Source organism: Cavia porcellus, unplaced genomic scaffold (assembly GCF_034190915.1).
Source record: "Cavia porcellus strain 051 isolate PalLab524CR breed Dunkin Hartley unplaced genomic scaffold, mCavPor4.1 scaffold_1, whole genome shotgun sequence".
Classification (NCBI taxonomy): Eukaryota; Metazoa; Chordata; class Mammalia; order Rodentia; family Caviidae; genus Cavia; species Cavia porcellus.
This window is the reverse complement of record NW_026947484.1, coordinates 75,266,883-75,281,669: the sequence shown is the minus strand read 5'-3', so window position 1 is coordinate 75,281,669 and position 14,787 is coordinate 75,266,883. Positions and strand designations below refer to the sequence as shown.

Genomic DNA, 14,787 nt, shown 5'->3' with positions numbered 1-14,787 from the left:
TGCCATCTAAAGGTTAGCCACTGGACTCTTGAGCAGGCCCAAGAGAAGAGTTTGGTGGCTTCAGCTGGTTTGCATTATACCAGGCTATCTCAAAACTCATTTAAGAGGACTTCAAACTGGGTAGTGATGATCCTTCAGAGATGTTTCCTATGGTAAGGCTGATGGGGGTATAGTACTGTATTATTTAACTAAGTGACTTTCAGAATCAGTGATGGAAGCAAGTAAAGGTGGATGGTGCATTCAGATTGTTCCTCAGTTTCAAAATTGAAAATCACAAAGGGGATCCAGGAGATGGAGGGAAGGAGGGGCATAAAAAGGATTAAGATGTATTATATACACGTGCCAGTTCCCACCCTGAGTGTAATCATGTACTGGAAACATGTGCTAATAGAAATTTTTTAAAAGTTGAACATTGTTTAATTGGGAAGGATCGGTAGACTCACTGTTTAATCTCTGAGACTCAGTTCAAAAAAGTTGCTTAATATATGTATTGAACCAACCAAAAAAATAGGTTCCTTTCTTCTTTGGTTCTTTTGAGACTGGATGTAAGTATGGACCCTCTCCTGGACTTGAAACCATAATTTTCCTTCATGGCCTTCCTAGTGTTGGGGTTCCCAGCCCATCCCACCATACCCCACTGGATTCCTCCTTCTGAATAAAGCTTTGCCAAACTCCTGTAGCTCTTTCACTAGAAATTAGGACCAGTGACCAGCAGTTAGAACGCGCTGCTTTCCAGGTCTCTTAGATTCCCTTCACTTTTCCATACACTTGGGTCAGGGCCAGAAGCTTCAGTTGATTTTAATATGCTGTTGTGCTATTTTCTTTCTTTTTTTTTTTTTTTTTTTTTTTTTTTTTTTTTTTTTTTGGTATATGGGATCAAACTCACGACTGTGCACTTACGAAGCAGGTGCTTATGCCGCTGAGCTAACTTCCCAGCCCCTGTGGTATTTTCATAAACATCTTGTTTATGTTACTGAACAGAGAGTAAAATGTGACTGTTTGCTTTTGCTTTTCCCTGCTTGCAAATTTACCTTGGCTCTTGTAGAAGCTAGAGTAGAGGGGTTTTATTATGGTAATTAAGATCCATTTCTTTCTTTAAGTTGCATTTTGAAATTTTTAAGTTTGAATTCTGGGGTTCTTGTGTTGAATGTCTGTATCACTGTGCCACCTAGTGGAATAGTCACGGTGTTGGTTTTTGCCTACCTTATAACCACAAATTCTACAAAAAGGAAAATTTGGGTGCTTTTTATGATTTAAGGTAGTGTACTCCTTGTCAGTGGTTTTTGCTAATAAGCACATATGGCTTTTCTGAGAGGAGCTCAATAATACATAATTGGGAATTTTAAAAAGTTATCTCCATCTCTGAAATTCCCATGTTACCAATAAAGGATGACAGTGCAAAGACTGTCAGCTTAACTGTGTATATAATAATGGAATATAAGTTACTAGATCAAAGAATGCAGTCTTTTTCTAATTTCAGAAACAGCTATTTCACACTTGTGAACTTTTTTCTTTAAACTTTGCAATGGGGAGAAAATGTAGAAACCTAAATATTTTGGTATAACATGCCTCAGTTTCCTTTGCTCTGTTGTCCTAAGTCATAATCATTCGTCAGGCTTGTTGATTTGCATTTTCATTACTTTCAGGGTCTTGGCTTTGGCTCCCACATTTTACTGGCAGGGGAGGTTGCCAGCGGAAACCTCACCTTTCCCTTTCCTGTCACTGGTTTTGCTGCCCCCTCCCCCTTGGGGAGCACCTTCCAGAATGGCTGGTTTCTTGTTGATTTCCTGAGAGGTCCAGTGAGGGCTTGTGAAGTGTCACGTGCAAAGCACACTCAGTTATCAAGTTTATAATAGTATAATTATATAGCAAGTAAGCAGTTGAAATCATAAGACTTTAAAGTTTTATCTACCTCATTAGTACTTTAAAATAAAATTACTGTTTTTAAAATAAAATGGCCCAAAGCTGGTTAAATGAATGTTTCCAGAGGATCATTTGTCTCAGTCTTACTTACTGTCTACATAAGTTCATGATCTTTTTTTTTTCCTTGCAGGAAAAATGTTAAGGTTACTCCAAAGAGCCTTTGAAGTATCTATATTTATATATAAAAATAAGTTCTGTTTCTGAAAATAGTCTTTTTGTCTCTCTGAAAATGTTATGAAAAACATGGTCTGAGAAATGGTATTTGGCTCGTGACTGTTGTACATTGTTTTAAAAGGGTTTGGAAGTCTCTAACACCCTTTCATCTAGAATTAACTAAATTTGGGAGTAAGGTAGGATGCTGCATGCCCAATGTTTGTGTGGTATATATGATAATAGCATAAACTTTGGAATTGCTTATACTTGATGGAGATATGGTTAACCAATTATATCATAAATATGGCTACATTGTCTCACCACATAGTTCAGGTTGGCCTTGAACTCACTATAAGCCCAGGCTGGCCTCCAACTTGCCACAAACTTCCCAGCCTTCTGAATGTTGAGATTACAGATGTGTGTCACCCCCTAGCCCCAGCACTGTCTACAGATTTAAAGTAAATACAATTAAATGTCCAGTTCCACAGTGGCACAGGTCATTTGCTACACGCCCCATATGCCTGGTGATTTGCAGGCCAAAGTTCCGGTAGAGGGGAGGGCTTTTCCAGCTTCAGTGTGCTGGTCTTCGTAAAGCGCTATAGTTAAGATGCAGTCTCTTAGTGCTCCTCAGCCCTCTGGCTAAAGTCTGTTGTAAACTGTGTATTCTTACACTGGGGCCATAGTAGGTAGGGTGTGAGCTCTGTATTTCTGTCCAGTTCTGTGCTGGTTAGTGGCTGGCTCATCACCTAAGGTGAGATTCCGAGTCCCTGCATCTGCCCTCCAAGTGGAAGGCCGTGTCATGGAGGCTCCAGCCTCTGTATGTTGGTTCACTGGCTTTATGGGATCATCAACATCTGGTGGAGACTTTGCGTCTCTCTCTCTCTCCTGTCTCTGATGTCCCTGCGGGTCTGGGAGGGACAGTTTACCTTGTGTGTCATACAGGGCCAACCCTGCTGGTAGCACTTAGCTGAGCAATCCTAATAATTGGTTTTCTAACCAGTCTTTTGACAAAGCAATTTATAATTTTCCTTATCTTGGTACCTGTTATGGGGTGGTGGTTTATGTTTGTTTTTTAAAAAGCGAAGCTATGTTTTAATGTTATTTGGGCTGAGTCAGATGAAAAATCACAGGTTAGTCAGGGCTGTGTCTTTGTTGCCAAATTAGCACCTTCCTTTCTGGCTTATTAATGGCTTCTCTGTAATTATAAATAAGAATGGCCTAAATTACAGCTTAGTCTCAGATCCACAAATGTAGAGTTCTTAAATGTAATTGTCGCTGACTTTATTTTTCCCTCCTATCTTAGGAAAATTGGTCTTAAGCAGATCTGTAGTCAGAGTATGAGTAACTAGCCCTCTGTTAGCTGTCAGGTTAAGCAAGTTTCTTAAACTTTATGTTTTCAGATGTGGAAAAAGGAAGGAGTCGTGCAGGCCAGGTTTTAAGAGGACTCATGGACTTCACAGTGTTTGGCATGTTGCTAACAATCAGTGATGCTGTGTTTTAGGCTTTTTTATTTTTTAAAGTGTGGTCTTGAAGGTTCGTCAAGTGGGGAATTTGGGTATGTGTGTGTAAACTGACTACTGGCTGGAATGATGCAGAAACATGATCTGACCCAACTGACTCCGTGAGCCTCTCCTTACCGAGGCACTGCAGGGGATTCCTATGCTGTGTTGCCTGGACCCAGGACAGCAGTTCCATGGAAGGAGATTTTAAGCTTATTAAGATGTTGTGAGCTGCAGAGTGGGGAACTATGGTTGATATGGTACCCAAAGAGTAAAAGTTCTTCAGTTCGATGGCCAAGACCCAGTAGATGTTGCAGGTTATAACAGGCATTTAGTTGAAGAGGTAAGGTTTTTCAGTGGAAAGAAGATAGACTTCATAGCCACACTGACCTGAGTTAGAGTCTTATCTTCTGCCACCCTTTGTGATTTCCACTAATTTCCTTACATTTCTGACTTTAATCTCCTTTCTGTAAAGTAAGTCTCATAGTCCTCCTCCCCTTTGTCTTTTTTCTTGAGGCAGGGTCTTGAGCCAGGCTGGCCTCGAACTCACTGTGGAACCCAGGCTGGCTCCAAATCCTTCTGCCTCAGGCCTCCTGAGTGCTGGGATTGCAGGCAGGAACCACTATCCCTGGCTAGAGTTTAATACTTATGATACTGATAATGGCTAAGGTCAATCGAGTACTCACTATGTGCTGGCACCACTTGAATTCTGTTTGTGCCTTGTCTAAATTATCACAGCCTTACAGAGGTGGGTCTTATTACCATCTCTGCTTTGTAGAGAGGGACTGAGGTAAGGAGTAGTGAAGTAGTTTGTATGTGGGGAGCATGAATTTGAGCAGGATGTGGATCTATGATACATTCTTCAAAAACAAAAGAAGAAAGCCCTCCATTTAGTTATAATTCACATGCCATACAGTCAGTGTTTTTTAGAGTCACAGAGGTGTGCAAACCATCACCACAGCGGGAACCCCTTGTCCAGTCGCCCCCAAGTCCCTGAAGTTGTAGACAGCTGCTCCTTCGGTCTCTTGGCATTCGCCTTTGTGGGCATTTCACACAGGATACTGTGCAGCATTTGTCCTTTCACGCATGGACTTTTTAACTTACAGGTCAGAGTCTCCCTCATGTTACAATGTGTGTTAGTACTTCATTTCTTGTTACCATGGTCACTAATACGAGTGTATCATGTATTGTTTACCTTGTCATCCACTGAGGCACACTTCCGCCATTCCAACTTTTTGTTACTATGAATAATGCTTCTGGGGACAGCCTTTGAGTACAGCTTTTTGTGTGGATATGTTTTCAACCTTTTGGGTTCTACAGTGTAACATTCTCAGGGCTCTTCTGAAAGAGAATGTGCTCTTCCTTGGGAGGGGTCCCCATTTGGCTGCTGAGGTATTCATCATCACGGAGGCTGTGGTCCAGACTGCTTGTTCTGTGATGGGCGTCAAGCAAGACTCTGTACAAGAATAAGAATCTTGTTAAATCTTGCAATTCTGGTAGGGAGGGACCTTGAGGGCCCTTTGAGCCTCACCAAGTGGACTGCTGCAGGCCACGGAGCTTGGAGTGTGTGAAAGGAGCCAAGCGTGGACCCGTGTGTTGGGGCCTCCAGAGCTCAAAGCCCAGTGTGACAGGGCGCGTTGCCAGGGGTTTACGGCAGCTCATCTCCCGCCTGAAAGTTTACCAGCCGGAGTTTTATGTGATGCTTTCGTGGGAATTTGCCTCACTGGAATGAGTGATCTCATGCTTGTTTTTACCAAGTGGTGGTAGAGTTGCATGAAGGCCCATTCTCAGGGTGAGTTGAACAGTTTTGGCTGGAATCCATCCTTGAAGTCTAAATGCACAGTTGCATTCAGGAATACAGATTGTGTCCCCTGGTCTGCTATCATCACCTCCAATTCTTTTTTTTTTTTTTTTTTTTTTTTTTGTCTTTTTGAGACTGGGTCTCGATATGCAGTTCAGGCTGGCCTTAAGCTCACTTTGAAACAATCCTCCTGCCTCAGCCTCCTGAGTGCTGAGATTACAGGTGTGAGCCCCCACATCCAGCAATCACCTCCAATTCTTTATTATTTAAATATAAATGAAATTCACTTATGTAACTATAGGATGATGGGGTTTAGAAAAAAAAGCTCAGTAATCCTGATACACCTCAGCGGTCAGACTCAGATCTAGTCTAATTCTAATCAGCTGTCCAGAACACCCTCGTGGACTTCTATATATAACTTTTTTCTTTAAACTTAGGCATGGCCAGGCTGTGTCCATTGTGAGGCAGTGAAGGGAGGGTTATTTAAAAGTGAAATACTTGTGAATGTGGAATAAACTGCAACAGCTTATATCAAAAATCCTTACTGTAAACATTGCGTAAGTGGTTGTTTAGTTCACTGGCAACTAGTTTACTGCTCTCAAGGATTTAACATGCAAGAAATGACTGTTAAGTGCCAGGCAGCCAAAGAATCAACGACTTGGTTTATAATGTTGAAAATCACTTTTTAAAGGAAGAATAGTTAAGGTATTTTCTGCTTTCTGGGGCAGAGTGCAGGGGGTGGGAAACAGCTCCTGTTAACTTGAATAGATAGCTCAAAGTTAAGTCCAGTGAGTAGACTTTAAATTCTTCATAGCAGTTAAGACTGGTTCCCTAGGGGCAGAGAGAGAGAGAGGAACCCCAGGGTCCCATTAAACACTGCAGAGACAGGCTTTGCCCAGCCAGCGCAGGCTTAGTAGCTACCATTTGTACAAATGATAAATTTGATGAATGATAATTTTGGCATTGTCTTCCAGAATGATAAAGCAGATGCAACAAAAACACAGGAGGGAAGCTTCAGGCAGAAAAGCATTGGCCATTTATTGGATGATACCCTCCCCAGTTTCTGATCCATAGGAGACTTATGCTTCCTTTCCTCCCCTTCCCCTTTCCCATCTTTTCCCTCTCTACCTCCTTTCTTACCTATCCCGCCTTCTCTTTCTCTCTCTCCCTCCTCAACTCCTGTTCTTCTTTGTCATTGCTAGGGGTTGAATCCAGGGTCCTGGGCACGCTAGGCATGTATACCACTGAGCTACACCCCATTCTTTTTCACTTGTTTCTCCTTCCTCCCTTTTCTTCCTTCTTTCCAGTTACAAAGATCACGGGTCACATTCTGCGTGTAGAAAAGGAATTAGGTGTGGAGTCAGGTGTTAGCCTCAGATCCAGTCTCTTAACAGTGGTGATAGCTGTGTACATTTTCTGGCCTCCTCTTCTATGTTTGAGAAAGGAGGACAGTGGCTAACTCACAGCGTGTGGGCATTTGGGGAGCAATTGTGTGGGAGCACTCGGGCGTGGTGCCCTGCTAAATAGTAATGACTTCTTTCTTTCCCAGTTCTCATAACCATCTTGTCTTCCAGTTTCTAGGCAGGTATGTGTTCTAAAGCTCTCAAGCTGTGGATTAAGCTGTTTTGACAGGTTCATTGCCCATGATGAGAATGTGAAATCCTGTTTGTGGTTTTACTCCCCAGCTTCTCTGAGTACTCACTGTGTCTCAAACACACCCTTCATGTTATCACTTCTGGCTCTGGACATGCTGTTCCCTGCATGCTGAATGCCACCCAGCCCACAGGGTGGTCAGTCTTAGCCGGGAGTTCATACAGAACTCCGGGTGTCGGCACTTCCCTGTGGCTGGTGCCCACTCCTTTGCCCCAGACCTCCCATCCCTGCTTAATAATTTGTGCCTATGCAATCAGTTTCACATTTTTTTTTAAAGTTCATTTTTTAATTGTTCTCAAGCCTGGGCTCCTTGATTCTATTTATACTCATCTCAAAGTGTGTGACTTGGGGCTAAAGCACAAGTCTCAAGTGTGGAGCTTAAAGGCCAACAGCAGTAGAGGACAATGACAAGGATGCAGGGAGAACAGGGAAGGGCCTACAAGGACGGGAGCCCCTCTTCTAGCGGCCCTGTGGACCCTGGCAGAGGCCCCCTAGGCCCTGGCAGAGGAGTGGGTGGAGACAGCAAGTCTGATGAGCCCAGTCAGCCAAGCCACCCCCGGGGCAGTGTCTCCAATCTCGACCAGCTGCCTTCATGGCTTTGTTGGTAAGCTGGTTGGATGCCTGGGCTTGGTGGGTCCATGGTCCATCTGTAGCAGCCTTGCCCATATTTGGGGCCTTCTGACGGGCCTCAAGCCAGTTGTTGCCTGCATTGAGGGAGAAGACGCAGTCTACTGCTCGAAGCTGCTCCCTCGGGCAGCAGCTCATTGGCCCATTCGAGGACCCCAGTTTATGCTGTGCAGCCTCTGTGGCCACTGCCCACTCCATCCTCACACCACGCGACTTCACCATGCGAGACTCTGCAGACCACGAGGTGGGCAGAAGAGCACCCTGGTGCCTGGTGGTTAGGTCTCTGACCAGTTTCATGGTTTATGTGCTGGTTGTTAACCCTTGAGACTCTGCCCACGTCAGACCCACATAGTCTTTTATTCTATGGTAGATGCAGTGAGCTTGTTTCTCACCCCCTGGACCTGTGCACTTGCCTCTCTTTCTTTCTGGAGGGTTGTTAAAATTTTCTTACCATTAATTCTTTCTGCTCACCCATCCCATCATACTGCTTCCCAAGATAGGTGTCTGCATGTTTATTGTCTTAGTGAAAACCCTGCCTGTGAAGAAAGGGTTTGGCATGTTTTCCTCAGCATCTGCCATGGTTCTGACACATCCTGGGCAATCGGCGTATTTGAATGAACGACCCTTGTGTATCATGTGCTGTTCCACTTGTGCTGAGTAGCCCTGAGTCCCCACTGAACTGTGTGACTACTGGTGGGCAGTGAGTGAGGGTCAGTTGTCTCCATGCTTGGGGCCAGGTGTATGGCTGGAATGTATGAACAGAGAAATCGGCAGTTTTTGAGAAGGTACGACTTTAAACTCATAAGATCTCATGAAGCGTGGCATGGTGATGCATCCTATAATCCCAGCGGTCAGAAGGCTGAGGCAGGAGAATCTCTGTAAGGTTGAAACTAGCCTGGGTTACATAAGTGAGATGAAGGTCAGCCTGCGTTACATAGCAAGACCCTGTCTCAGTAAAACAAAAGACAACTCATGGAGACAGCCACCCACTCAAGTGTCCTCCTTATGCTGCTGGTGGAGTGCCGGTTGGTACTGGCTGCAGTCATTTGATGCCATTCTCTGCTGGCCCCTCCTTATTTGTCAGTCTGTTCTCTGTGCTGTCCTTTGGGCCCTGAACACCCCCCACCCCCACTCATCTTTCTCCTTTCAGATCTTGTTCCAGGGTCCCCTGCTCCCCAGAACCCTCCTGACTGGATCAGGTGTTGACTCTTGAGTTTGCCAGGGCAGTGCTGAACCAATTTTGATTTTGATTTGGCTCCTAGCACATGGTTGGTTGGATGAATAAGTGGAAAATTAGTGGTGGCATAGTTGTACACCCATGTTTAAAGGAGCATTAGTCACAGCAGACAGGAGGCGAAAGTAACCCAAGTGGTCATTGTAGGATGAATGGACCATGAGATGTACAATATGTGTATGGGGGACTGTTTTTAGTTTAGCCTTATAAAGAAAGTTTTGGAGCTGAGATTTAGCTTAGCACAAGCACCTTCCTGGCAGGCATGAGGTTGTGAGTTCAATCCCTGATACCCCCTACTCCCCTGCAAAAAAAGAAAGAAAAGAGAAAAAAAGTTTTGACCTGTGAGCTTGAGGACATTGTGCTAAAATAAGCTAGAGTCATAGAATCAAATAGTAATGGTTGTCAGGATCGGGGTGGAGAGAGATGTGAGGAGTTGTTTAATAGGTACAGAGTTTCAGTTTTGCAGGATGAAGAGTTCTGAAAATTGGTTGCAGACAGTATGAGTGCACTTGCTGCTGTAACTCAGTATCTGGAACTGGGTCATTTATAAAGAATAGAAATTTGTTTGTTCACAGGTCTGGAGGCTGTGAAGTCCAAGATTAAGATGCAAGCAGAAAGGGGAGAGATGGCATATCGCTGTGATTCCACCACTCAGGGAGACTGAGTCAGAAAGACTACAATTGGAGCTCACCCTAGGCAGTTTAGTAACACTCTGTCTCAGAATAAAAAATTGAAAAGTAAAGGCTGGGAATATCACTCACACAGAAGGCCCTAGGTTCAAGTGTCAGTGCTAACAAAAAAACCCCAAAATACCAGCAAGTTTGTGGCTTGGCGAAGGTTGTGCTCTGCTTCCAGGTCATTCCTGGTTGATGCATCCTCACATAGCAGAAGAGCAGAAGAGACAAACACTGCATCTTCATGGGTTGATGACAAAAAGAGGTCTTATTTTAGCCAGCTCCCTGGAGCCTTCTTGACTAAGTGAACTTCTGAAGGCCCTGTCTCTTAATATTGTCACATTGGGTCTTAGCTTACAACACAGTTCGGGGGTGCACAGAGATTCAAACCCTACCTTTAAGATTTAGTTCTAAAATGTTCCCCAAAAGTCTCACGTGTTCTGAGTGGTGGTGTCATTGGTAGGTAATTGATGCAAAGGACCCTGATTTTATCATGGGTGGATCCATGGATAAGTTCATATCTGATTGTATTATTGGGAGGTGTTGGAAATGGGAGGGCCTGTTGGAAGAGACCTCTAAGGCTGCACCTCTGAAGAGTATGTCCTGATCCTGACCTTTTCCTCTCTGCCTCTCTTTTATGGTCACTTTTCCCTCTCCGTTTCCTCGTTGCCTTAGGGGAGGAGCAGCTTTGTTGTCCCATAACCCTTCCACCCCAGAATTTCTGCGTCACCTCAGGTCCACAGCTGACCATGGACTGGAACTTCTGAAACTATGAGCCAAAATAAATCTTCCCTCTTTTAAATCCATTTGTCATGTATTTTTGTCACAGAGACTCAGAGCTGACTAACATGCCTACCAACTGCGGAATTGTATATTTAGGTATGGTAAAGGTAATAAATTTTTGTTTCATGGGATTTTTTTTTTCCATAATGAAATAAAGAATATTGCCAGAAACAGTGACTCTTGGAAATCACTGGAATTCTTAAATTCCAGGATGCCTGTGAGTTTTGGGTATGATCAAGTGTCTTGCTAAGGATTCTGCACGAAATGAGCTGGCTGGAATGCTCCCCCAGCTGCCTGGGTCTTCCTGTTTGGTGCCCCTGGGGCCCAGTGCACCTGCTCCTGGCTGGCCTGGTTGGTGAGTATGCAGCCTGCCCAGGTCCACATAGCCCAGGACAGGGCCTGCGTGCTCACTTAGCTGCCCAGGACCCTCCTTCACACTTCAGTGCTCTGCAGTATAACATTGTTCACTCTCCTGCCTGTCCCCTTTAGCGATTGTAACACTTATGAAGAATTCTATACCCAGAAATTACTGTGGAAGAATCCCTGGGAAAGATGTGGCCATTTCCAAATTCTTTGTCAGCATAGGCGCTGTGTGGGGATGGCCTTTTTTCTTGCTGACCTTGATCGTGTGAGGTGTATTAGGCTTTATCCCTGTTTTGTGAAGAATGGTAAAGCCCCGGAGCTAAGAATCAGAACAGGCCTGCACCCTACATCTTGTGATTTTAAAGCTCACTTTCTTGCTGCTGTTTCACGTTGCTTCCTTTATAGTCTCTGAGTCAAGGTCCAAATTTCTGTATATGTCAGTCTTAAGCCAGATGGTGCACTCTACGTGCAGACAGATGCCCAGCACATGCTGTGACGGTGAAGAGGCCTGGGGTCCCGAGGACCGCGCTGCTGAAATCCCAGCCTCAGCTCTCATGCCATGCAGCCTTTGCAAGATGTTGAGGATTTAAACCTGCATTTTTAGGTTCCTAACCTGACCTTCAATCCAAGTGGGATAGACGGAGACGCAGAGGTTGCCGCGCTCCTTGTAGTTCTTTTATCTGCTGAATTTACTGCCAGCTTAGGAAAAGGACACAGCTTTGTTGAGCAAGCGCTCTGCCCCTGAGTTGGCTCCGGACTGCCCTGACTGCCCGCGTTTTTATCTTCCCCTGCTTATCTCCAAGAATGTGAAACATTCTGTCTTCGTGCTTTTTAATTTCTGTGTGACATTAGCAGTTCAGATTACCTGAAATACTACCGATTTCTTTCCAGCTGGCTTATGCTTTGTGTGTGTGTAGTACTGTATTTATGGGCAATTCTATAGATAAGTACTTGCTAACTATTCCTTTCCATTGTATTGCTCTAAAGTGTCCCATTCTGTCACCCCTCAGGCCCTAGAGAGAGAGGTTTCTAAGACCCCCATGGACAAAAAGAATGGTGCACAAGCTTGAAATCCCTCATAAAATGGGGTATTTGCATGTGTCCTATAATATTTTAAAATATCTCTAGGTTATTTTTAATACTCAATGCAATATAAACACTATGAAAATAGTTGTATTAGGAAATAGTGACAAGTCTGTGCTTGTTTAATAAACAGGTGTTTTAAAAACTCTTCAGTCTTGGTTGTGTCTAAGATGGAAGACTTTGATGTGGCTGTGGACCGCCAGCTGTGCTTTCTGCTCACATTGTGGATCATTTTGTATCCCTAAGACAAATCTCTACTCCAGTCTCTAGTTCATTGCATAGGAAAGAGGGAGGAAAAGAACACTGTTCAAAGTGATACAAATCAGACCACTTTCTTTTCACCTCACAAGTGGTGCTTTTCAGAGCGTTTGGCCTCCCTGCTGTGTGGATGCATCTCTGCAAGATGACAACAGGATTTGCTGGGAATGTGGGCCACTATTGTATCCGCCTTACGTAACCACGTGAAGTGGTAGTAATGGGCGAGCAGCCTGGGAGGTAGGGCCCTTCATCTGCAGAGGTATGAAGACCGCTCAGTTCCTGCAGAGCATGTGGATCCAGGCGGTGAAAAAGTGGGAGAGACTGAAAGGCCGCGTGAGTCCCTCTGGGTGCTTTTCCCCTTCTTTCTGCACCGCACTTTGCTTTGCGGGGAAGGGAGGGCGAGCGAGCCCCCTTGCACAGTGACTCCTTTATCCTCAGATTTATTTGCGGTCCGGCGGCTTTCAGTAGCAAATTGTGAGATTGCAGATTGTAGCTAGTGGTGGGTTTGAAGTATTTTCCTTGCTTTTTGGTAGACCCAGAAGAAAGGAAGACTTACTGGATTTGTGAGTCTGAGCGTGGTTTTGCTTCCTAGGCACGGATGGAACATACTGCTTTGTTTGTTTTCCTATGAGAGTTTCTTGTTTGGAGATAAAACTGCTTTGCTTTATGTTGCAGAAATCTCTTTTTATTATTCTTAGCTCTAGGCTTCTAAATTGTGAGGAAAAGGTTTTTGCACTTTTTCATTTTTTTCCTCATAGAAGTTTGAACCCATGTAGTTCTCTAACAGGCATGTTTACTTTTAGAAACTCGGAACCTTTTATTAAGTGTGTTTCTAATGGCCAAACTGTGATTAGTTTGTTTTTGTTGTGGTCTCCATGACTAGGAAGCATCAGATTGTGGCCTTTTCCGGGACCACGATCTGGAAGTAAAGACTTTAGTATTTGTTCTGTGATTGGTTTTTTAAATGTTTCCTTATTCTTTAAAATATATTGGGAAGAGGGTTGTGGTGTGGTTTTTCGGGACAGTCTTGCTGTTGTGGTTCAGGCTGGCTTTGAACTCACTGTGTAGCCCCAGGCTGACCTTAAACACACAGGGACCTTCCTGCCTCGTTCTCCTGAGTGCTGGGATGACAGTTGTGCACCACCACATCCAGTTACAAATGGGGTTTTTAAAAATCCATTTGGTCAAGGTTTTCCAAAGCAAAAAAAGCTTTATTAATTAAATAGATTTTTAAAAACGATAATGCAACAGATTAGCCTTTCTAGTTTTCCTTCTTTGCACAGATACCTTACTATTAACACAAAGCTTTTCATTTATGTTAGAAAAATTAGCTCACTTTTAACTTTTCATGGTTCTTAGGAATGACTTGTTAGGATGTGGGGGGAAGGGGAGCTGCTATGACTTATATTTACATGAAAAGTAACAATAACCAGGAACTACAAGGAGAGCAGATCCTCCAGCTGTCGGAATCTCGATCCTTAAATTGAAAAGGCAGCAGAGTCTGGTGTACTGTGGCCACCAAGACTGGCCTTGTCTGTGTTTCCACCCATAGCTGCGATACTCATGTTCTTCACCTTCCTGGGTTTCCCCCACATGCCCTCACTCCCAGTATAAATTATTTTTTAAATTTTTATTTATTTTTTGGTACCAGTGATTGAACTCACAACCTTGCACTTGCCAGGCGGGCGCTTATGCCACTGAGCTAAAACTCCGGCCCAGCATAAATTATTGTATGCTCTCATCTTTTCCTTTTGCACAGTCCAGCCTGTGCACAGGGAAATGTTGGAATTCGATGCAACATTGGCCAGGAATCAAGTACCTGTTGTCTACTCACTTGCTTTGTATTTTCTTATAAATGACTGACTTAATTCTTTCAGGGGTACCAGTCACTTTGTATCTAAAGCACGAGGTGTAACAGTTACACGCCATGATTCCTCACACATATCCATGGACCCTCATCAAGAGGAAACACTAGTGCCTTCTGGTAGTTTGCCACCTCACCCTCTGCTTTTTTTCCAGGCCACTTTATCCTGATTTTTTAATATTTCTCTATTTTTCTTTCTTTTTTGGAGGGGGTACCGGGGATCGAACTCACAGCCTTGCATTTGCCAGGCAGGCACTTATGCTGCTGAGCTAAATCTGTGGCCCTATTTCGCTGTTTTTCTTCTTCTCGCCCTTCCTCTCTGTTTTTTTGTCTTCTTAGTTACTGAGGATTGAACCCAGGGCCCTGTGTGTGGGTAGGTTGTGCCCCTGAGCTACATCCCTAGCTTTTTCTTTGTAGTTTTACCACATGTACACAAATACATCACTAAAAACAACTTTATTTCCTTTTCACTTTTAAGTTCAGCAGTGTCCTGTATTCACATCGTTATGAAACATCGTTTCCTTTTGAACTATATGAAATGATATTGTGACCTATAAATCCTTCTAGAGTCTCTTTCCTCCCTCATGCTGTTTGCTGTGGGTCTTTGTTTTGGTCACCTGTGATTGGGATTTGTTCCTTTTTGTCACAGTACAGCGTTGTATTTCAGTAACACATCACAATGTATTTGTCCATTCTGCTCTTGTTAGATCTTTAGGTTGTTTGCAGGGGGTGGCATTGGGTTCAATCTGTGAATATGGTGTCCCCTTGGGCACTTAGCACTCCTTTCTCTGAGGCTCCACCCACGTGAACCACCATTGTATGGCATTTCTGCGTCTTTAATTCTGTCTCATGTTACATACTTTTGCGTACAT

General features: G+C 43.9%; 1 protein-coding gene across 6 annotated transcripts in view; it reads left to right on the top strand.

The window, feature by feature from the left end:
- Tjp2 (tight junction protein 2) overlaps positions 1–14,787 on the top strand; it is a 139,853-nt gene that overhangs the window by 75,041 nt on the left and 50,025 nt on the right. Inside the window, exon 1 of one of the 6 annotated variants that reach the window (XM_013155066.3) lies at positions 12,261–12,384. The exons of the other annotated variants lie outside the window; for them this stretch is intronic. Coding sequence (XP_013010520.3) covers positions 12,313–12,384 — 72 coding nt within the window. The 5' untranslated portion in view covers positions 12,261–12,312. Of the gene's footprint in view, positions 1–12,260; positions 12,385–14,787 lie in introns of those variants that run through there. 6 annotated transcript variants of the gene reach the window in all.